We start from the raw sequence: 22,574 nt of genomic DNA, 5'->3' as shown, positions 1-22,574 counted from the left end.
GTCTCAGAAAAGTTTATTACCTAGGAAGAAGGAGTCCACAAGGGACTTGCATTGGTAACCGAAGAAGCCTTGGGCACAGACACACTCTTTTCCATTCCAGATGGTCCCATTCTGGCACTGGCCTGTGAAGGGGTAGAATTCACAGCGGTCACCATGGAAGCCCAAGGGACAAAAAATACTATCTCCCATTCCAGGTCCCATAATTTAGGCATTGTACTGAAAGAGGAGGATGAGAACCACTGCCACCATCTTAAGCTCCAGGGGAGGTGGGGGGGGAGGGAAATGAGGAGGGACAATGGGGAAGATGGAAACAAGAAATGAAAGAAGATGAGCAAAGAAAGCAAGAGCCCTACAAGGAAAAGAAAAGAAAAGAAAAGAAAAGAAAAGAAAAGAAAAGGGAAAGAAAAGAAAAGAAAAGAAAAGAAAAAGGAAAGAAAAGAAAAGAAAAGAAAAGAAAAAAGAAAAGACAACATCCACCCATGTGGATGACATGCTTTGACAACAAGAAGGCCCAGGAAGGATGAAACAAGACCACAACGAGGTCAAAACTGATTAGTTGATGAGAGAAGATGGACAGGAGAGGTTCACAGAGTGACGTACAAAAAGACTTACTTGGTGTCATAGCTGAAGACTGGGTCGTCATCACAGTTGTATGGTTGCTAGTGAACAGGGGATGGAGAGTTGAAGACGTACTGAACCCAAGGACTGGAGCATGGGTAGAGCCATGTGAAGTGGAGGACAGAGGAGGAGAAAAACCAGAGGAAGCTGTAACGGCTGAGGAAGAGTCAGAGACTGGCCTTGAGGACAAGCTAGGAAGAGCTGAGGCTAAAGAAGAAGCATGAGAGGTAGTGGTTTGGGAGCTGTCAGATGATATTGTTGTGTTTGGTGACCCTGTGCTGCTTTGGAAAATAGTAGATCCTCCTCTGAGGGTGGTGGCTGTTGGTCTGGAGATGTCTCTAGTTGTAGAAGAGAAAGTGAGAGCTGATGGGGATGCAGGACTAGGGCTGTCTGTGGAAGAGGGGATTGAAGTAGAAATCGTTGGTTTGGCAGAATCACTCCTGGTGATGAAAAGAGTGAAATTCTCACCCAAAGTGGTGAGCATTTGTCCAGAGACTGGGGGTGAAAAGGAATGGATGGGCCTTGATGAAGATAATGCACTAAGGTCTTCAGTGGTATTGGGGGCATCAGATGAATCCATTGTATTAGAGGAATAAGTGGTAGTGGTGAAGACACTCGATTCCTCAGTGATGGTTGTGATGGTAGTGGAGGACAACAAGCCAGAACCTGATGAGGGTGCAGGACCCCCACTAGGAGTGGTAGAGGAGGTGTCAACAGAAACTGTAGAACTGAACAAATCAGAAATGGTGTAGATGGTTGGCTTTTCTGTGAAAAGTGTGGTTGTTTGTCCAGAGACCAAGGTGGTAGTGGATAATTCACCGGGGCTTGATGTGGAAGTAAAACTTCCATTGACATTGGTGGAGGAGGTAACCACTGAACCAGTGGAGTAAGACAAATCAGTCATGGTTGTGTGGACAGTGGATGCTTCAGGAAGGGATGTGGGTGTTTGCCCAGAGACTAGAGTACTGGAAATTAATTCACCAGGACCAGATGGGGAAGAAGAACTTGCATTCTCAGTAGTATAGACGGTACCATGTGGAACTGTTGGATTTGATAAATCTGAGAGGATTGTGGAGACAGTTGATTCCATAGTGAAGGATGTGGGTGTTTCTTGATATCCACCTGTAGTGAGAAAAGTTTCGCCTGAATTTGAAGTAGCAGCAGAATTTATGTTCTCTTTAGAAAGGGTGGTGTCTGAGGTTACTGTAGTTTTGGACAAATCAGGGGTGTCTGTATAGACAGTAGACCCATCACTTAGGCTTGAGGATGTCTCTTGTGAGACACCAGAGGTGGTAGAGAGCTGGCCAGGACCTGAAGAGGAACTTCCTTCAAATCTGGTAAAAGAGGTTTCAGAGGAAACAGTAGATTGGGACAAATCAGAAGCACTGGTGTAGACAGTTGACTCCTCTGTAAGAGTCATGGTGGTTTGTTCAGAGAGTACAGTCTGGTTAGAGAGGTCACTGGGGCTTGATGGGGAAGCAGAACTTGCTTTGTCTGTGCTATAGGAAGAGTGGGAAGAAAATGTTGGTGTCAACACCTTTGAGGTTATTGTATAGAATGTGGATCCTGGAGGAAAAGTTGTTTGTCCATCACCACCAGAGGTGGTAAAAGATTTGCCGGGGATAGATGTGGACATAGAACTTCTATCCTCTTTGCTGAAAGTGGTTGCAGATGAGTCTGTGGGTTGAGAAAAATCAAAGATTGTGCTATGCCCTGTGGATTTCAAGGGGACCGTACTGGCAGTTGTTCCTGAGACAGCTGGATTAGTAGATGCCTCTCCAAGGCTCCATGGGGTAGCAGAACTCCTAGTGCCTGTGGGATGGGGGCTGTAGAAAGAAACTGTTGATTCAGATGATTCTGAAATGGTGGCATGGATTGTTGGCTCCTCTGTGAGAGTTGTAGTACTTTGTTCAGAGATCCAAGTGGGAGTAGAGAGTTCACTGGGGATTGATGGAGAAGCAGGACTTGCATTGTCTGTGCTGTAAGAATGATGGGTAGAAAATAATGGTGTGGGCAGCTCTGAGGTGATTGTATAGAAGGTGGATCCTTGAGGAAAAGATGTGCTTGAGTGTGCATCACCACCAGAAGTCATAGAGGATTCAATGACATTTAATGAGGAAAAAGAAATACCATTGTCTTTGGTAACAACAGTCTCCAAAGTATCTGTAGATTTGGATAAATTGGGGGTGCCTGTAGAGAGAGTGGATTTCACTGTGATGCCTGTGGTTGTCTCTGCTGAGACAGTGGGGGTGGTAGACGATATGTTAGAACTTGAGGAGGATGTAGAACTTCCTTCATCGTGGACAGAGGTAGTCTCGGAGGAAATGGTTGGTGTGGACATATCAGAAATGTTTGTGTAGAGAGTTCTCTCTTCTGTAAAGGAGACTGTTGTGGCTGTTGGTCCAGATGACTGACTGGATGTAGAGGATACACTAGGACCAAAAGGAGATGAAGAACTTCCCTTGCCAGTAGTCAAGAAGGTACTGAGGGAAACGGTAGGATGTGACATATTGGAGACAGTTGTGGAGACGGCAGATTCCATAGTAAAAGACACTGTTGTTTGTACATCACTTTGCGAACTGGTAAACAATTCACTAGAGCTCAGTGTTGATCTAGTACTTCCATCATCCTTGGTAAATATGGTTGTTAATGGATCTGTGGGTATAACGGAATCTGTGAGATAGGAAGAGTGGGTGGAAACTATTGTTGTGGATAGCTCTGAGGGGGAGGTGGAGAAAGCAGACCCCATTACAAAGGATGTTGTTATTTGTCCGTGATCAGCATTTGTAGTAAAGGATTCAGCAGTTCTTGATGTGGAAGCAGAAAGTCCATCCTCCTTGCTAACAGTGCTGTCTGAGATAACTGTAGATTTTGATGAATGAGGGGTGCCTGTATACATGCTGGATCCCTCCATGAGGCCTGTGGTTGTCTGTGCTGAAGCAGAGAGTATGCTAGAAGGCTGGGCAGGACTGGAAGGGGACACAGCACTTCCATCACCACTGGTATAAGATGTTTCAGAAGAAATGGTTATTTTGGACAAATCAGGCATAGTTGTAAAGACAGAGGGCAATCCAGTAAAAGTTGTAGCGCTGTGTCCAGTGGTCAGGGAAGCGGTGGGAAATCCTTCATGGTCTGATGGAGTTGAAGAATCTGTACTATAGGAAGACACTGTGTATTTTGACGACTCTGAGATGCTTGTGGAGAAAGTAGACTCCATAGCTGTGGGTGAGGCTGATGGTCCAGAACCAGGAGATGTGGTTAAAGATTCAGTGGGACCTGCTGTAGACACACGACTTTCATCATCCTTGGTATAAGTGGTTGCTGATGAGTCCGGAAGTTGAGAAGAATCAGACACGGTGCTGTGCTCTGTGGGTGGCTGGGTGACTGTAGATGCAGTCAGTCGTGAGCCAACTGGGCTGGAAGAGAATTCTCCAGGACTCGAGGGTGCTGCAGAACTGCCAAGGTCTGGGGTTCTGAGGCTGTAGGAAGAAGCTGTTGATTCAGATGAATCAGAAATGGTGTGGACAGTTGGCTTCTCTGTGAGAGTCCTGGCTGATTGTTCAGAGAGCACACTGGTGGTAAATAAATCACTAGAGCTTGACTGAGAAGTAGCACTTGCCTCATCCGTGCTGTAGGAAGAGTGAGTCGAAACTGTGGGTGCAGACACCTCTGAGGTGGTGGTGTAAGGAGGGGATCTTGGAGGTAAAGTTGTGCCTGTGTGTGGATCAACACCAGAAGTGGTAAATGATTCAGCAGGCCCAGATGTGGAAGCAGAACTTCCATCCTCCTTGGTAACTGTGCTGTCCGAGGTACTGGTAGGTTTGGACCCATTAGGTGTGTCTGTATAGACAGAAGGCCCCTCGGTCAGGCCTGTGTTTGTCTGTCCTGAAGTCCCAGGGTTGGAAGACAGCAGACCAGGAGTCGAACGGGACGTGGTCCCTTCATCATCCTGGGTGTAGGACGTTTCACCAGAAGCCGGTGTTGTTGATAAATCTGAAATGTGTGTGTAGGCAGCTGTCTCTTTAGTGAAAGGCGTGGCTGTTTGTCCAGAGACCTGAGTGCTGGTGGGTGATGGACCTGGACCCAGAGAGGATGAAGGACTTTCCTTGTCAGTGGTATGGGGGGTGTCTGGTGAAAATGTAGGATTTGATGAATCAGAGAGGGTCGAGGAGACTGTGGAAGCCACTGGAAAGAACGTGGTGGTTTGGCCAAAACTACTGGAAGTAGAAAAGGCATCACTGGGATTTGAAGTGGGCTCAGGACTTCCATATTCTCTGGTAAAGGTGGTTACAGATGAGTCCGTGGGTTTAGAGGAATCAGAGATGGTGCTGTGGTCTGTGGATATCTGGGTGACGGCAGTGGCGGTTGGTCCTGAGACAGCTGGGCTGATGGATGCCTCTCCAGGACTCCATGGAGCTACAGAACTCCCAGCGCCTGTGACATGAGAAACCTCAGGTGATACTGTGGTCTCAGATGAATCTGACACAGAGGTGTGGACGGTTGTGTCACCTGTGAGAGTTGGGTCTGTTCGTTCAGTGACCACAGTGAGGGTAGAGAGCTCACTGATGCTGGATTCGGAGGCAGGACTTGCATTATCTGTGCTGTAGGAGGTGTGAGTTGTTGAAAATGTCGGTGTGGACAGCTCTGAGGGGGGGTAGAAAGTGGACCCCCCAGCAAAGGATGTGGTTGTTTGTTGGTGATAATCCTTTGTAGTAAAGGATTCAGTGGTTTTTGATGTGGAAGCAGAAAGCCCATCCTCTTTGGTAACAGTGCTTTCTGAGATACCTGTAGGTTCTGACGAATGAGTGGTACCTGTAACCATGCTGGATCCTTTCACGAGGCCTGTGGTTTTGTGTGCTGAGGCAGAGAGGGTGCTAGACAGATGGCCAGAATTGGAAGGGGACATTGCACTTCCATCATCCCTGGTATAGAAGGTTTCAGATGAAACGGCCGTTTCAGACAAATCAGGCGTAGTTGTAAAGACAGAGGGCAATCCAGTAAAAGTTGTAGCGCTGTGTTCAGTGGTCAGGGAAGCGGTGGGAAATCCTTCATGGTCTGACGGAGTTGAAGAACCTGTACTATAGGAAGACCCTGTGGTTAAAGATTCAGTGGGACCTGCTGTAGACACACGACTTTCATCATCCTTGGTATAAGTGGTTGCTGATGAGTCCGGAAGTTGAGAAGAATCAGACACGGTGCTGTGCTCTGTGGGTGGCTGGGTGACTGTAGATGCAGTCAGTCGTGAGCCAACTGGGCTGGAAGAGAATTCTCCAGGACTCGAGGGTGCTGCAGAACTGCCAAGGTCTGGGGTTCTGAGGCTGTAGGAAGAAGCTGTTGATTCAGATGAATCAGAAATGGTGTGGACAGTTGGCTTCTCTGTGAGAGTCCTGGCTGATTGTTCAGAGAGCACACTGGTGGTAAATAAATCACTAGAGCTTGACTGAGAAGTAGCACTTGCCTCATCCGTGCTGTAGGAAGAGTGAGTCGAAACTGTGGGTGCAGACACCTCTGAGGTGGTGGTGTAAGGAGGGGATCTTGGAGGTAAAGTTGTGCCTGTGTGTGGATCAACACCAGAAGTGGTAAATGATTCAGCAGGCCCAGATGTGGAAGCAGAACTTCCATCCTCCTTGGTAACTGTGCTGTCCGAGGTACTGGTAGGTTTGGACCCATTAGGTGTGTCTGTATAGACAGAAGGCCCCTCGGTCAGGCCTGTGTTTGTCTGTCCTGAAGTCCCAGGGTTGGAAGACAGCAGACCAGGAGTCGAACGGGACGTGGTCCCTTCATCATCCTGGGTGTAGGACGTTTCACCAGAAGCCGGTGTTGTTGATAAATCTGAAATGTGTGTGTAGGCAGCTGTCTCTTTAGTGAAAGGCGTGGCTGTTTGTCCAGAGACCTGAGTGCTGGTGGGTGATGGACCTGGACCCAGAGAGGATGAAGGACTTTCCTTGTCAGTGGTATGGGGGGTGTCTGGTGAAAATGTAGGATTTGATGAATCAGAGAGGGTCGAGGAGACTGTGGAAGCCACTGGAAAGAACGTGGTGGTTTGGCCAAAACTACTGGAAGTAGAAAAGGCATCACTGTGATTTGAGGTGGGCTCAGGACTTCCATATTCTCTGGTAAAGGTGGTTACAGATGAGTCCGTGGGTTTAGAGGAATCAGAGATGGTGCTGTGGTCTGTGGATATCTGGGTGACGGCAGTGGCGGTTGGTCCTGAGACAGCTGGGCTGATGGATGCCTCTCCAGGACTCCATGGAGCTACAGAACTCCCAGCGCCTGTGACATGAGAAACCTCAGGTGATACTGTGGTCTCAGATGAATCTGACACAGAGGTGTGGACGGTTGTGTCACCTGTGAGAGTTGGGTCTGTTCGTTCAGTGACCACAGTGAGGGTAGAGAGCTCACTGATGCTGGATTCGGAGGCAGGACTTGCATTATCTGTGCTGTAGGAGGTGTGAGTTGTTGAAAATGTCGGTGTGGACAGCTCTGAGGGGGGGTAGAATGTGGACCCCCCAGCAAAGGATGTGGTTGTTTGTTGGTGATAATCCTTTGTAGTAAAGGATTCAGTGGTTTTTGATGTGGAAGCAGAAAGTCCCTCCTCTTTAGTAACGGTTCTGTCTGGGATAACTGCACTCTTGGACAAATCAGGGGTACCTGTGTGCAGAGTAGATCCTTCTGTGAGGCCTAAATCTGTCTGTGCTGAGGCAGCAGGAGTATGACAATCTGTTCACAATTGTCACTAATCGATCTTAGTGACAATCTGTTCCAGATAGCTGGTCAACCTATGATACTGAAGGACAACTTATAAGAAGTATCAGGGAACCTATATATTTGGACACCTTACCAAAGGTTATCTAAAACTTTTGTCTTTTCTGGAATATACTAGTTTGTCTAGAGGGAAAGGTATCACTAGATAAGGATCTGGATGTTGATTGTGATTTATGACTTGGATTAGTAGTTGTATGGTTGTGGATTTTGACAAATCTGTTTGCCCTCCAAAAATATGTATATTTTGCCCAAAATTGCCTACACATTCTCCCCTAAGCACTCTGGGACATGTTTATTTAGTTGGGCACTCTGGCATCAATTTGAAAGAACAGTTGTACGCACACAAATGCCCCATGCGCATTCTTTTGCTCCTCGCATTCTGTGATTTGCAAACCACATAGTCACCTTAAGTCATCTGGCTGATACTTAGTCTGACAAATCTCTTCCCCATCTCTTACATGTGAGACTCCCCCTACTCTATCCTAACAGTTCTCACAGACCCAAGAAGAATAGGAGAGCTAAAGCACATCACCATGGATAATTCACCCACTGCCTGTCCTTTCTCTCCAGACACACTTACTCAAGGGCTAGCCACTCTATCACTTTTACCTGGCCACCCTGTAGCCCAGGTGAGCCATTCCTCCTCCCTGGCCCCACAGCCCATGCAATAAACTATAGTTGTCTAATAGTAAGAGTGCTGGGAATGCCTCCTGGGACTGGAGGTCTCATTCTGACATCTCTTCGCCACTTAGACCATGTGATTACATGTGTAAGACTCTATTCTCCTACATAAAGGGGGACTATAATCCTGTCTCCTCTTTGTCCTGCCTATGAAATGAGTAGGATCAAATATGGAAGGAATCTTTGTGACAATAGTGCCATAAAGCTAGGGAGTCTTAGGAATTCTACAAGATTGTATAAGGGGACTTCCTCAAAAGGGCAGGAGAAGCAGCCTCTTGTCCCTCCTGTCAGTTCCTCCTCCCTCCCCAAAGATGCCTTGGAACTGTGCCTTTCTCACCTCTCGTGAGGATGGACCTTTGCCACTGGCAGAAATGACCATGGAAACCTTCAGGGCAGGGCCACCCTCTGCCATTCCAGATACCCCATTTTCACTCCCTATTATAGGGAGGGTCCAGGAACTGAACAAGGACTGGAATCCAGGGTAAGTGGGGAGTGGACAATTAGTCAGGTTGGGTCATTCACATCAACAGTTCTGGATCCTTGGTTTTGCAGACCATCATCTCGGGAAGAGCACTACCAAATCACTGGTGGATGAGTTCAGGTCAAAGGTGTAATAATGGCTAAGACTTTTAGAATTTGACATTAATGAGAAAGATTGAAAAGATTGCTTGGCTATTTTTAAGACAATAGATATGTTTGTTTTGCCCAATGCTCTTGCCTCCAAGTTAGACTTTGCCTAATTCAGCATGACGGGAGCAGAGGGCCTGAGCTGGGGAGGCTGCCAAGGTGGAGGGCATCCTTGAGTCATGGGTATAAGGAGGATCAGAGAGAGAGGCAGCACACAGGGGCTCTGGTCAACACACAGCAGAGGGTGGCAAGGCTCAGAGTAAACCCAGGCATGGCTATAGGACCTCAGAGCCACTTTCTCTTTCCTCTCATCCTTCCCTTGAGCCTTGGCCACTCTGTCCTCCTGCCTCTGAGGACACCTCATCCACTCGCCCCTCTGAAGCCCCCTTTGTATCTGACCTAGAGGCTACTGCAGTCCTCAGTCTCTCTACCTTGTGTGCCCCTGGGAAAGCCACTTCTCAGCTCTGCCCCACCCTTGTCCAGGCTATCATCCAAAGAGAAGTTCCTTGTGACTGCCAGAACCATGCTGGACGCCGGGGATAGCCAGCCACTCAGCCCCCCCAAACCAGTCCTCGCTGGGGCTCCTGGCCCTCCAGGGCAATGTGGGGGTAGTGGAGGTCCACATGTAAAGGAGGTGGGAGCGACCATGGTGGGGGGTGTGAGGAGGGAGGGAACAGCCCCTATGCCTTTCTTATCAAGAAAGACTTCAAAAAGAAAGTAATATCTGGGCTGCTATTTTCCCATTCTTTAAAAGAGTTTCATGGATTTAGGCATTATAAATTTTACTGGACTCTTTAAGTTATAAAAGTAGACTGTGTTTGTTGTGACAAGTCAAACAATGAAAAGACACATAAAGGCAGTTTATGGTGGTGTCTCTAACTGAATCACAAAGAATGAATAGAGGTGGGGAGGGCTGGCATTTATTGGCCGCCTATCAGAGTCCCATACTAGCCTTATCACAACTGGAACTCAGTGGTTGTGTAGGGAACTGCCTGCACAATCCACTGACCCTCACCCCTCCCCAGAGCAGAATCTCCCCAATCACAGAGAGCACTTCTGTCCTGTTCAGCCTGACCCACAGCGGGTGTTCAATGAGCATTTCTGAAGTAAATGAGTAAATGATTACTGGAAAGTCCACTGGACTCTTTTTCCTAATGTTTTAATGTTACATAATACTATTCTGTGAGGCAGGCATTACTATTTCGATCTCAAATATTAACTAGAGTTCCAAAGGTTAAATTCTCTCCAAGCTCACCCAGCTGGCAGGATAGCATCCAAGAGAGAGAAGTGGGGCAGAGCAAAGGCTAGTAAAGCAGGGGTGAGGCCAGCTCTGGACTTGGCGGAGCAACAATGAGTGAAGAACGCCCAGCGAAAAGGCCATGGTCCCAACTGTACCTTAGAAGAAGAGAGCCCTGGAGTGAAGGGGCAACAAGGGTAGAGGCACAGAGATTGGTGAGGCCATGGCAGGGACATGGAGGGCCACCAGGGACCCCAACTAAGGCCAGGACACTCATCGAAATGGACTTCGGACATCCTTCTGTCTTTCATTTTTATTCCTGGATTCATACCGTTTACTCTATTTAGTTGCCATTCAATCTCACAGTTCATGAGTTTGAGCCCCATGTCAGGCTCTGTGCTGACGGCTCTCTCTTTCAAAAATAAATAAACATTAAAAAATTTATATATCTATAAAAAAAGAATGGAATATCGATGGCCATTAAAACACATACTGCCAATAGAATAAATCTAAACACATACTCAGAAATATACGAAATGTTCACAATGTTTCTCTGAGTGGTAAGGTTAAGCAAAATTTTCTTCCTTTTGTTTGCCTATATTTTCCCTATGTTATACAACAAACATGCACTCATGGTATCATGTTTAAAACATATGTGCCATAAAAATAAAAGGTTAGATGTATCCAACACCTTGGAAAATGCAGGAAAATCACTCATGGTTAATGATTCCCAAGCTGGGATTCCTCACACTCTCGTGATCAAAATGCTTAAAAAAAATGGTCTACAGCTGACCCTTGAATAGCACGGCTTTGAACTGCATGGGTCCACTTGCCCACAGATCTTTTCCAGGACAGCACTGTAAATGTATTTTCTCTTCTTTATGATTTTTGTAATATAATACTTTCTTTTCTCTAGCTCACTTTATCGTAGAAATGCGGTATATAATACACAGAACACCCAAAATATGTGTCAATTGACTGTTTATGTTATTGGTTTGGCTTCTGGTCAACAGTAAGGCTGTGAGTAGTTACGTTTTGCGGGAGTCGAGAGTAACATGGGGATTTTTGACTACACAGTGGTCAGCGCCCCAATCCCTGTGTCGTTCAGGGGTCAACCGTATTTGCCTATGTTTCAGTTGCATTAACTCACCATCAAAGACACTAGCTCTCCTACCAAACAAGCAAAATTTGCTACTTTCCTGCCCTGTTGACAGTTTTTACTTCTTTGCATTACGGGTGTTTAGATTTTCTTAAAAAGCTAAGCAGTGGAATAAGGCAGCCAGGTAGCTGGTCAAGTCTTTCACTTGGTGGCCTTCTTGGGGAAAAGCCCTAGAAAGCAAGTCTGAAGACCGCCACCGAGATGTGAGACTGTTTCCTCCTGCCACCTCCAAAATACATTTGTGCCTGAGGTGGACTCAGTCAATGGGGTCCACAGGAGCGGCCCCGAAGGCTGGGGTGCGAGCGGGGCCCATGAGTGCCTCCAGGATCAGCCACTACACAGCTGTAGGAGCTCGTGCAGTTACCCTCTCCAAACGTCCATTTCCCCCTGGAAAAGGGAGATGAATGATGCCTGCCCTGACCACACTGCTCCCTCTAGAAGATTCTACAAGAGAAAGAGTGTGGAGCCACTGGGATGTGCTTTGGTCACCCAGCCCCGGGAGCACTTTCAGCCCTGCCATGCATGAGCTCAGTGGCTTGGGCCTGTCTCCTTTTCTCTAAGGCCGATCCCACCTGGCAGAGTGGCAATAGGGCTGAGGCCAGGCCAAGCCACCCCAGCTCTCTCCCCTCCCCCTGCCCACAGCCTCCCTGAAGACAAGACAGCTGCTCTGGTTGCCGTGGAAGCTTGGTGGAACAGATTGAATTGTATCCCCCACTGCCCCCAAAAGATATGTGGCAGTCCTAACCCCAGAGCCCCCTGGGAATGTGACCTAATTTGGAAAGAAGGTCTTTGGAGGGGCCCCTGGGTGGCTCAGCCGGTTAAGCATCTGAATTCAGCTCAGGTCATGATCTCACAGTTTGTGGGTTCAAGCCTCGCATTGGGCTCTGTGCTGACAGCTCGGAGCCTGGAGCCTGCCTCGGAATCTGTGGCTCCCTCTCTCTCTGCCCCTCCCCCACTTGCACTGTCTTTCTCTCTCAAAAATAAATAAACCTTAAAAAATAATAAAAAATAAAAAGAAAGAAGGTCTTGGCAGATGTGATCAAGTTAAGCATCTCAGGATTGGATCCTCCTGAACTTAAGGCTGACCCTAAATCCAAATACTCATATCCTTAGGAGAGAAGGGAGAAGAAGATTGTACACACAGGGAAGGAGGTCACGCAAAGATGAGAGAAGAGATCAGAGTTATGCCACCATGGCCAAGGAACGCCGGGGCCACCAGAAGCTGGAGGAGGCAAGACAGGATCCCTCCCTGGAGGCTTTGGAGGGACCAGGCCCTGAAGCTACCTCGTTTTGGACTTCTGGCTTCCAGAACTATGAGAGAATAAATCTCTGCTGTTTGAAGCCGCCCAGTTTATTAATATAATGCCCAGACCCCAGGCTCAGTGAGGCCTCCCCATGTGCCCAAGGAATTTTTGTATCGATACTCCAATTCTCTCCATGGTTAGGTATGCCTTTGGCAATTCTGAATTGATCTAAGGCCTTTGAGTGTCAGTGTGTCCTCTGGTTCCGCTCGACTGTTAGCAACTTCAATGCCACCTCTCCCTGTGGTCTCCACGATCCGCCCCGGGGCGGAAGCAGCCTCTGGGACCCCGCCTGCCCTTCTCGGTCACGGGCCCCTCTCTGAGCTCCAGCACCACCGGGCTTGGGTGGCGGTCCTTCCTGTACTGTTTCCATGGTGCCATCTAATAAACCTGACTATAAACTGGCTTATTCATCCTCCCTCATCCCGAGCACCGAGCACCTGCCCAGGCAGAGCAGGCCTCTTGTGTTTGCTCAGTAAGTTTACTACCGTCCGTGTAAAACACTTCCTTTTAATTGCTCGAATTTATTCCAGGCAAGTTTCAAAGGTTGTCCCTTTGTCTACTGTGGACAAATCTGTTGTCAGCTTCACCACACTCTTCTCGATTTTGTGCTTGGGCGTTTCTACTTCCGCCTTCATCTTTCTAGGCCACAGAGCTCTGACCCCTCAGGCCCCGGCCCCAGCCCCTCCACGACACACATTTCTACCCTGTCCCCCAGCCAGCCTGAGGAGCTTCCCTCCCATACCCTTCCGGTGAACACTTTAGAACTTCGTGTACACGAAACAGGACACAGGCTTCCAACCCTCATGTCGATCCACAGCATTGTGTGGTCTTTGTGGTCCCTGTAGCTCATAGAAAATGGAGAATTCTAGACTGTGTCCTATTCACATCCACCCCCGAGCCCCGGGTCTGGAGGACAGCTACCCCCAGAATCTCCATGGTCACCTCTGTCAAGCACCAGAAAGAGGCTCCTGCCCTCTCACTCACACAGGCTCTAAGGCAGCCTCTCCCGGGGCCCCCACAGCCCATCTTCCGGCAAAGGGGGGCTCCCGGCTGGAGCCACGCCAGGATGGCTCTCAGGGCAAGACAAGAGTGTTCCCTGGCAGGGCAATCCACCCCTGCTCAGGCCACAGAGGTCCTCTGGTGTCCAAAAGCCTCCATCAGGCTTTAATGCCTCGGTCACCCAGGGGCGCTCCCTCACTTTCCCAACGCGCCCTCCCGCACAGGCGCCCCTACTTTTGGGGCATTCCTACGCACATGTCCCCTGCACAGCCCTGTCCCGGTGTTTTTCCTACCTTCTCAGGTTGGCATTCCTTCTCCCTACTGTTTGCTTGTCCAAAACCTCATCAGTCCTCACAGTGAACTGGAGCACCCAGAGGAAGGTGCAAATTAGAAAGAAAACTATAAGGGCCCCTGAGTGGCTCAGTCGGTTGAGCGTCTGACTCTTGATTTCAGCTCAGGTCATGATCTCATGACTCGTGGGATTAAGCCCGGCATCAGCCTCCACACTGACAACACGGAGCCTGCTTTGGGATTCTCTCTCTCCCTCTGTCTGTGTCCTGCTCTTGTGTGTGTGTGTGTGTGTGTGTGCGCGCACACGCACACACATGCACACGCTCTCTCTCAAAATAAATAAATGAACTTTCTTTTAAAAAAGCTAATATAGGGGCACCTGGGTGGCTCAGTCCGTTAGGCATCTGACTTCAGCTCCTGTCATGATCTCACAGTTCATGGGTTTGAGCCCCGCATAGGGCTCTGTGCTGACAGCTCCGAGCCTGGAGCCTGCTTCGGATTCTGTGTCCCCCTCTCTGCCCCTCCTCTGCTCACACTCTATCTTTCTCTCTGTGTCTCTCAAAACTAAATAAACATTTTTTTAAAAGCTAATATAGCTATCATTAATGTACTTTCTTGGTGTCCTGAAATCCACAAAGTTCACACCCGCAGCCTCTCATCCTTTCCCGTTGGCAACTCCCAAGGGCTGCGCTTCTGGGCCTCGAAGGTGTCCGGGCAGGGGAGAAGCAGGTACGTGAGGGTATGGTGGCGCCTAAGGGCCCGTGTTCGTGAGGGGGACGTCTCAGAACTCCCTGCGTGGGTTATCTCACTATTGCCCTGCAGGGCACCAAAGACTCCCTTCCCCATCTCCCCCTGCCCACTCGCCACCCCTTCCCACAACCCTACAGGGCCTTCAACTCAAAAGCCCCCTCTTCTACCTGGGGCCTTGGGCTCACTCCCCCCAGCACTCCTCACCCCAGCATCTGTCCTGCCCACCCCTTCCCTCCGGTTCTTCCTGGTCTCTGGGGTGGGGGCTCAGAAAGTCTGCTCTGGTGAGGGACCCCACGGGAAATCAGCTTGAAACCAGTTGCTTCCCAGAGAAATGGCCATGACAGGCTCAACAAGGACCCAGAACCTGTGTCCCCCCCGCCCCGAGCCCTCCAACCATTTGTAACTAGAGGGGCTTTCCCAGGCTCTCCTGAGCTCTTCCCACACAAGGGAGAAGCTGCTAAATGCTGGATCCTTCCTTCCCCCAGGGCTGGCAGCCCGTTCGGTGCCTCTTTGGAAAGACCCGGCCTCCCGGGCAGATGCAGGCCACAGGACGAAGGCAGGCAGAAGCCACCATCCAGGTGAAGAAAAAGTCCCCGTTCCCCGCAGGGGGAAGGCTGGAGAAGGGAGACGGGGGGAGGCCAGCCCCCTTTCAGCCCCCGGGTCAGGGCTTGGCATAGGTCATCAACTGCACAACACAGGCCATGCCCCTTGCTCTGGACCCACATGTCTCCAGAGTGACCCCTTTAGCACCCCCAAAGGTAAGATGAGGTCACAGCCCAGGTCCAGCTCTTTGGCAGCCCCGTCCCCTGCAAAGGGAGTGAGGGAAAAGGAGGAAGCCAGCCACCTGAACCCTGCCTGAGGCCAGCATGCATTGGCCCCCCAGGGAGTGCCAGCCCCGGTCTCACTCACCCCGTGTCACTGGGGCAGGTGCCCAGAGCCAGAGACCCAGTGTCAGGATCCAGATCACCAGCATCTCCCGATGGGGCCCTGGACGCAAGGTCTTCCCTCATGAGGAGGGACCAAGAAATGAGAGCTCCCAGGGAGGGATCCAGCTATTTAAAGGACCCCGGAGATCTTTGCCTTGGGGAAGGTCAACGCCTGGCCCAGAGTAGGGGTGATGGGGCTGGGTGGATGGTGTGTGGTGACCACAGGGAGTTGGCCAAAGGGCAGCCTATCAACCTTCCCGTCTAACTCCAGGAAAGCTGACCGCCCACAGCCAGGGTCTCTCCAGCGGAAGCCAGAGTCATGGGTGGGGCAGAGTGAGAGGGAGGGACTGGAGGCCAGAGGCGTGAAGAGTGTCTGACGGTTACCAAGGGGCGGGGGCCAAGAAATGGCAGGGAGAGGGTAACTATGGAGGGAGGAGTGACGGTCCTTCCAGGACCGGCCAGCCACAGGCCAGGCTGAGTGAAGGACCCTGCACCCCACCCTTGAGAAGCCCCTCTTTCTTCCAGCTTTCCTTCTCCATCATCCACCTCAAGCTGGCCCCTTCCAAACTTCCAGTGCCTTCCCCCTCAGCCCCCCGGGGCTCACAACCACCAACCCTTCTCCTGGGTGGGGCTCCCATTCACACCTGAGGCTTTATGGTCCTGGTCTCCACCCCCAGCCACGCCAGTCCCTCTCCTGTCCAGGGCAAAGATCTCAGGGGTTTTTTCCAAACCCCTACCCAAAGAACCTCATTCTGTCAGCCCCAAGCACCCTCAGCTCCAGTCCAGCTTCCCACAGTAGTGGGAATGGGAGGGCCCACGCCAAAGCATGGCAAACTCTGGCATGAGTGTATCTGCCACCCAAGCTTGGGGAGGCCCAAGATCTTTGGGGAGACCAGATTTACCCACCAGTGCAAATGGCAGCTGACCTAGCCTGGGCCTCCCACCCCCCGCCCCCCGACCCAGCCCTGACCTTCCTATGTCAAGGGAGGAAGGGCACAGAGGATAAACCCAACAGGCCCCCACCTGCTGCTGAACTGGTGGCTCCCCCAGCCACCTACTCTCTAAGAAAACAGGCCCCGAGCTCCAGGAGGAAAGTCATGGCCCTGAGGACAGCCCACAGATGCCTTCCTTGCTTGCTGGGAGAAACCGGTGTTCCCAGGCCCTCCCACATATCCTCTGGAAGTCCCTGTTCTCCAAGTGGAGGTGCCATGAGATAAGAAGCAGAAAGACACAGAGCAACTTCTTTTACAAGAAATGCCATATTGTGTTCACACGGGAGAACTGGAGGCTGGCAGACTTCCCGTCTGCACTTGAGATGTTCCTGCAGAGAAGGCTGGGGACTTCTGGCCCCTGAGGTTACTGCAGGGATGGGGGCGAGGCTAGGGAGAGGGGAGCAGTGAGGAAGGGTGGAGGGGAACAGGGGAGACAGAGGAATGAGGCCAAGGAGCTGAGAGGGCTTCTCCATCTCAGGGCTCCACTTCTGCTCATTCTTGAGGCCCCGGAAAACTGGGGTCCAGTGTCCTTGGGAGGGAGAAGGAATGGAGCCTCAGAACAGGAGACCAGGGCCTGGGAAGCAGCAGCGGGGGACCTGAGAGGCAGGGGACATCTGTACATAACTGGAAACCGGGTGTCGGGGGAAGAGGGAGGATTTAGGACGGGGGCACTGGGATAGGGGTAAGAATTTAGGGCTGAAGTCATAAAGACAGGGGAAGGGACAAACTGGGGGAGACGGGGCTGGGGGCTGGGGCATGGAGTGAGTCAAGCAGTGGGTTCACAAGGGGGAGATTTAAGGGTGGGGGCAAGGGACGCGGCAAGGAGTTCCACAGGGAGCAGGAGGGAGGGTGGTTCCAGCTGCGGGTGGGGAACAAGCATAGGGAGATGCACAGGAGAATAGAGACTGAGGTCCCAGACCCCTGAAGCATGTGGGGACACAGGAAGGTGCACTGGGACAGAGATCTGCCGGAGCACATCTAGTTTTCGCAACAATCGTTCAAGGTATCAGCACGAGTATGCTATACTCATTTTACAGGTTCAGAGAAGTTACTGACTTGCCCGAGGTCCCACAGTGGAGGAGCCTGGGTTTGAACCGGGTCTCCAGGTGGGTTTCACCCAAGCTGGGAGAAGGATGAGGATCGGGGCTGGTCGGATTTTGCCCAAGGTAACCGGGAGACGGCGCTGCACGAGTCCTCGGGCCATCTCTCAAAACGGATGCGGTGCGTATGGTTCCTTCCCACCGTTGGGGGCAGGGTAGGCGGGGGGGAGGGGGAGGCGCAGGGCCCACAGCAAAGACGAGGCCACCTCAGGTCTCTGGATGTGCACCTGCCACAGAATATGTGTGAAAGAGGGAGTGGGAACAGGGAGCCACTCTGCTCAGACTGGCTGGAAAGCCACGGCCTCCTGGTCCTAGCCCGGCCCCTGCCCTGGTGGCTGGCGGGAGGGCTTCTGGACCTGGATCTGGGAGAGCTCCTCACCATCCCCCCTTGGCGCCCTCACGCTCACATTGATGTCCACGTCCTCCAAGGCCACCTGGAAGTTTTCATCCTTGACTAGAGAGAGAGAAAAGGGCGGGCGGGCGGGGGGTGGGGGGTGGGGGGAGAACAGGAGGAAAGAGGAGAAAGGGGCAGGAAAAGAGAAGGGAAGGAAGGGTGGGGAAAGCAAGGCCTGGGAGGGGGGCTCCTGTGCCCAGTGCCTGCCCTGTAGGGATGGCGCGTGCAGGACCCGCGCCTCCTTCGGGGGGGTGCCCAGGGAAGTGGCTACTCAAGCTTCCCGGCAGGAGGTCCGTGTCTGCCTCGGGCAAGGGAGGTAGTTGGGTCCTCCCCTGGCCCGCAGTGGCGCCCAGGGAGGCCTCTGCCCCCCTCCCTGGGAGGCAGGACTCACCTGTTCGCTCGTCCTCCAAGCCCAAGTCCGAAAACGTCCCCACAGTGTCCTCATCCCACATCCGTCGCCGCCCCAGGACCTGAGTTGGGGCGACGCGCTGGCAGAGCAGGACCGCCCCAGCGGGGACCCCTTTGCCGCCCTCACGCCCACCCCCAACGCGCTCCCCTGCCTCCGCCTCGGCCGGCTGTGCTGGAGCGGGCAACGAAGATGCTCAGCGCCAGCAGCCGCAGAGCCACGGCCCCCGTCAGGCCCCCGACCAGTGCCCTCCAGGCGACAGCCACCTCGCAGCGCGGGCCCGAAAACCAGCGCGTGTCCGTGGAGAAGCAGCTGGAGCAGGGGGTCACAGGTCACAGACCCTCACCACCATCTGGGCGGGTCGGCTAACATACTTGGACTCCGCCGGCGCCGGCAAGTGGGCGGGGGGGGGGGCCCCCGGGGTGGGGCTCCCGCGGGTGCTCAGGGTCTCACCAGCGAGCGGGACCGCTCCTCTCCACAAGGCACTGGCCTTGGTGACAGTCAATGGCGCCATCCACGCCCGACGTGCATTTGGTGACGCAGCGGAGCCGGTTCTCCTCCACCGAGGGGAAGAAGAAATCCTCATAGCGTTTGGCAGTGGCCCGGCGACAGATGGCTGGAGGTGGGAGGGGGGTGCAGACAGACAAGGACCTCATCCACTCTATTCAGGGGCCTGGTTATAATCACGCTGAAAACAGATGGGAGAAACTACGTTTCCGAGGGTGGGGCCTCTGGAGTGGACCCTGAGATTAGATGAGGGGAGGGTGGGCCCCTAAGACCCTCACCTTCCCTGCTGGTCCTCAGGTGAGAAGCTAATAAGCTCCAGGAAGGGCAGCCCTGCTGGGGCCACACCACTTGCCTCCTGAAAGATCTTCCCTCCTCCCCAAGAATGTCAATGGGCAGATGTCCGCAGTGGGAGAGTCACGACCTCCGGGGGCCACTCAGCCCTTTGCAGCTCCTTCCTGGTGTCGTTGGTCACCTTGATGGAGTCAGGCCTAAAACACAGGGCTGGGGGGGGGGGGGGGACACAGGCACAGGTGGAATTGATGGAGGTTAAAGGGTCAGGGACAGGGGCGCCTGGGTGGCTCAGTCAGTTAAGCCTTGGACTCTTGAACTGGGCTCAGGTCATGATCTCATAGTTCATGACATTGAACTGCACTGTCAGTGCAGAGCCTGCTTGGGATTCCCAGTCTCCCTCTTTCTGCGCCTACCCTGCTTGCTCATTCTCTCTCTCTCTCTCTCTCTCTCTCTCTCTCACACACACACACACACACACACACACACACACCTTTAAAAAATAAATAGAGGGTCAGGAACAGGGAAGCAGAGCAGGGAAGCCTGGGGAGGGGCAGAGAGGGCTCTGCCACTGTGGGGGACATGTGGAGGGGCTGCAAGGGAAGGTGACTCTTGCCTCTCTCATCTCCCCCGAATAAGCAAGCATCCTCAGCCATCCTGAAAATTTGGAGCAGAACTTTCAAGGAGTCTTCCCCAGCACCCAGGTTCGGACTAGCCCCTCCTTAACCCCATCCTTGGCCCAGTTGGCTGTAGACCTACCCCAGGGCTGGCACCGGAGCCCAGAGGCTCCTCTCCAAGCTGGTGGCTCTGCCCCAACCCCTCCCTCCGGTCTTGGCTTACTCTACTCACTCTGGCAGCTGTCCCCATTGTGGCTGACATTCTGGAGCTCCTCCTTCAAGACTGTCTTCACCTTCTCATACTCGCTCTCCAGCTGGAGGCTAAAGGGCACCACAATGCTGCCATTCCTGAGGGGATCGAGAAGGTTGGGTGTCTTACAAGGTGCCCAGGCCTGGGGCACATAGGTCTTTTTTTTTTTTTTTCAACGTTTTTTATTTATTTTTGGGACAGAGAGAGACAGAGCATGAATGGGGGAGGGGCAGAGAGAGAGGGAGACACAGAATCGGAAACAGGCGCCAGGCTCCGAGCCATCAGCCCAGAGCCTGACGCGGGGCTCGAACTCACGGACCGCGAGATCGTGACCTGGCTGAAGTCAGACGCTTAACCGACTGCGCCACCCAGGCGCCCCCACATAGGTCTTTAAAAGGTCATCTCCAGGACCAACCACAAGTGCGCTGGTGTGAGAGGAAGGCAGAGGCAATGAGTTGGGATTCCAGACACATTATTTTCAGGACCCACCAGCATCCCTGACTTGGTCAGCCTGGAAGGCAGGACAAGGAATGATTGACATTCTCCTGCCTTGCATCAAGCCATTATCAAACCAGGCCCTCCTGGGCACTTTGCCTCACTCGGGCTGACCACTCAGCAGGCCAGGTGCCAGCCAGAGAGAAACCAGCTACTGTCCAGACACCAGGCTTCCCATAAGCCTTTATGCACCACCTCCCTGCATGTCCCATGTAATCTCTCTCTTTCCAACCATGCTTCAAAAGGAAGGTGGCATCTCTCCTACAGAGAAATGACTACAGAAAATGATCCAAAAAATTCCCCATGGAGTTATCAGTTCCCCTATGTCCTACCTCCACCTCTCTCTTTTTGAAATCTGATTGATTCCAAAAGGAAAGGATGGCTTCTCCATTCCCCCACCCTTCATTCTCCTTCCCCCACCCAACACAGCCCCAAAAGGGTCTCCTGCCTCAGGGACAGGATCTCCACATCCTTGAATCCCTGCACATTTTGGTAAATCTTCTGCATCCGAAATGCCAGGATCCTTGCACTTTCACTTGCACCTGAACCTCGTGACCTGAGTGTACCCAGATGCCCAAGCTCAACCGCAAGGAAAGACCCTTGAGTTCCCTCCCCTTTCCCGTCACCTGATCCCAGAAGGTGTCGCTGAAATCCTCATAGGCCTTGGAAGTGTTGTCATTGAGGTCAGGGGAGATCTCCTGGTCAACAGACACCTCCATATCCCCTTCAGCACCCACAGTGTCTGCGCACAATATGCCCTGTTCTGGTCACTTCACCACCATGGACACCACCACAATCCAGAGGTTCATCCCATCACTCCTCTCCATGTTCCCTGAAGACTGAATGAATGGTAGGAGGAAAGGAGATAGGACTTCTAGGATAAGTTTTGCCAAGGTGAGGGAAAGGTTAGAGGTAAGGAGGCACAGCAGTCGGACCTGTGGTCTCTCCCTTGTCTGCCTCAGTGGGAGGCAGAATGATGGCTCCCAAAGATGCCTATGTCTTAGTCCCCAGAACCTCTGGATATGTTATGCTGCATGGCAAGGAGGAATCAAGATTGTATGTAGATTAAAATTGCTAATCATCTGACTAAAATGGGAAAATTAACGTGGATTATTGGGTGGGCTCAACATAATCACAAGAGTCCTTAACAGTGGAAGAGAAAGACAGGAGGTCAGAATCAGTCACAAGAAAATGTGACTACAGAAGAAAGACACAGATGGGGCGCCTGGGTGGCTCAGTTGGTTGAGCATCTGACTTCAGCTCAGGTCATGATCTCACAGTTTATGAGTTCGAGCCCCGCGTCAGGCTCTGTGCTGACAACTCAGAGCCTGGAGCCTGCTTCCGAGTCTGTGTCTCCATCTCTCTCTGCCTCTCCCCTGCTCATTCTCTGCCTCTCTCTCTGTCAAAAATAAATAAACTTAAAAAAAATGAAAAAAAAAAAAAAGAAAGACACAGAGATGAAATGTTGCTGGCTTTGAAGATGGAGAGAGGGAGCCTTGAGACCAGGAATGTGAGAGGCTTCAGAACCTGAAAAGGGCAAAGAAATGGATTCTCCTCTAAAGCCTTCAGAGAAGAACACAGCCCTGCCGACACCTTGATGTTAGCCCAGTAAGACTCACATTAGACTCCTACTCTACAGAATTGTAAGATAATAAATTTGCATTATCTCAGCCGCTAAGTTTGTAATAATTTGTTACAGTGGCAATTAGAAGTTAATACAGCTCCGAGCAGCCCAGGCTGGGAGGAGACCACAGGAAGGAGTGTGGCCCAACCACCTCCTGGAGGTGAGGGTGAAAAAGAGGCATGAGGTGAGGTAGAGGGAAGCGTGAGAGAGAAGGCAAGGATGGCAGAATTAGGCAAAATGGCATGAATACTAACAGGTAACCGCAGGGCTGGGCCCAGAGAGAGCCAGTGGCACCTCCCAGGAGAAAGTGCAAAAGGCAGGGCTCTGACAACTCTCCCAGATCCACCTCTTCCACCACAAACTCCAACAGTAGCCATGGAAGATGCTAGGGAAGTGGCACTTGAGGCCATCCCATTTACCTCCATTCTGGCACCTGATCTCCTGGAGCTCATAGTGGTCCCCAGAGAACCCCAAAGGGCAGTGGCATAGGCCTTGCATCCAGGTGCCATCATGGTCACAGTTGCCTGGGCAACACAGTAAGAAA

At 51.8% G+C, this 22,574-nt stretch overlaps 1 protein-coding gene across 1 annotated transcript; it reads right to left on the bottom strand.

Annotated features, from left to right (window-relative positions):
- Positions 1-3: 3 nt before the first annotated feature.
- Positions 4-21,125, bottom strand: LOC102953831 (serine-rich adhesin for platelets). The gene is made up of 9 exons (XM_042972414.1): positions 20,992-21,125; positions 19,894-20,009; positions 18,703-18,865; positions 18,420-18,561; positions 18,235-18,313; positions 17,851-17,903; positions 17,592-17,676; positions 478-7,338; positions 4-122 (listed from the first exon to the last, which is right to left on the bottom strand). The coding sequence occupies exons 1-9, from the start codon at positions 21,123-21,125 to the stop codon at positions 4-6; spliced, it is 7,752 nt and encodes a 2,583-aa protein (XP_042828348.1).
- Positions 21,126-22,574: the final 1,449 nt, after the last annotated feature.

The sequence above is a fragment of the Panthera tigris genome, chromosome E3, assembly GCF_018350195.1.
Source record: "Panthera tigris isolate Pti1 chromosome E3, P.tigris_Pti1_mat1.1, whole genome shotgun sequence".
Classification (NCBI taxonomy): Eukaryota; Metazoa; Chordata; class Mammalia; order Carnivora; family Felidae; genus Panthera; species Panthera tigris.
Note: the sequence above shows the minus strand (reverse complement) of the source record. Positions and strands in the feature narration are given on the sequence as shown.

Excerpts from the sequence above, each read along its gene's own strand:
- LOC102953831 (XM_042972414.1), bottom strand. The coding sequence starts at position 21,125 with ATGGAGGTGTCTGTTGACCAGGAGATCTCCCCTGACCTCAATGACAAC. Across the intron at positions 17,904-18,234 it reads CTTGGAGGACGAGCGAACAG|TCAAGGATGAAAACTTCCAG; the intron begins GTGAGTCCTGCC and ends CTCTCTCTCTAG. Across the intron at positions 17,677-17,850 it reads ACGTGGACATCAATGTGAGC|GTGCACATCCAGAGACCTGA; the intron begins GTGAGGGCGCCA and ends ATTCTGTGGCAG.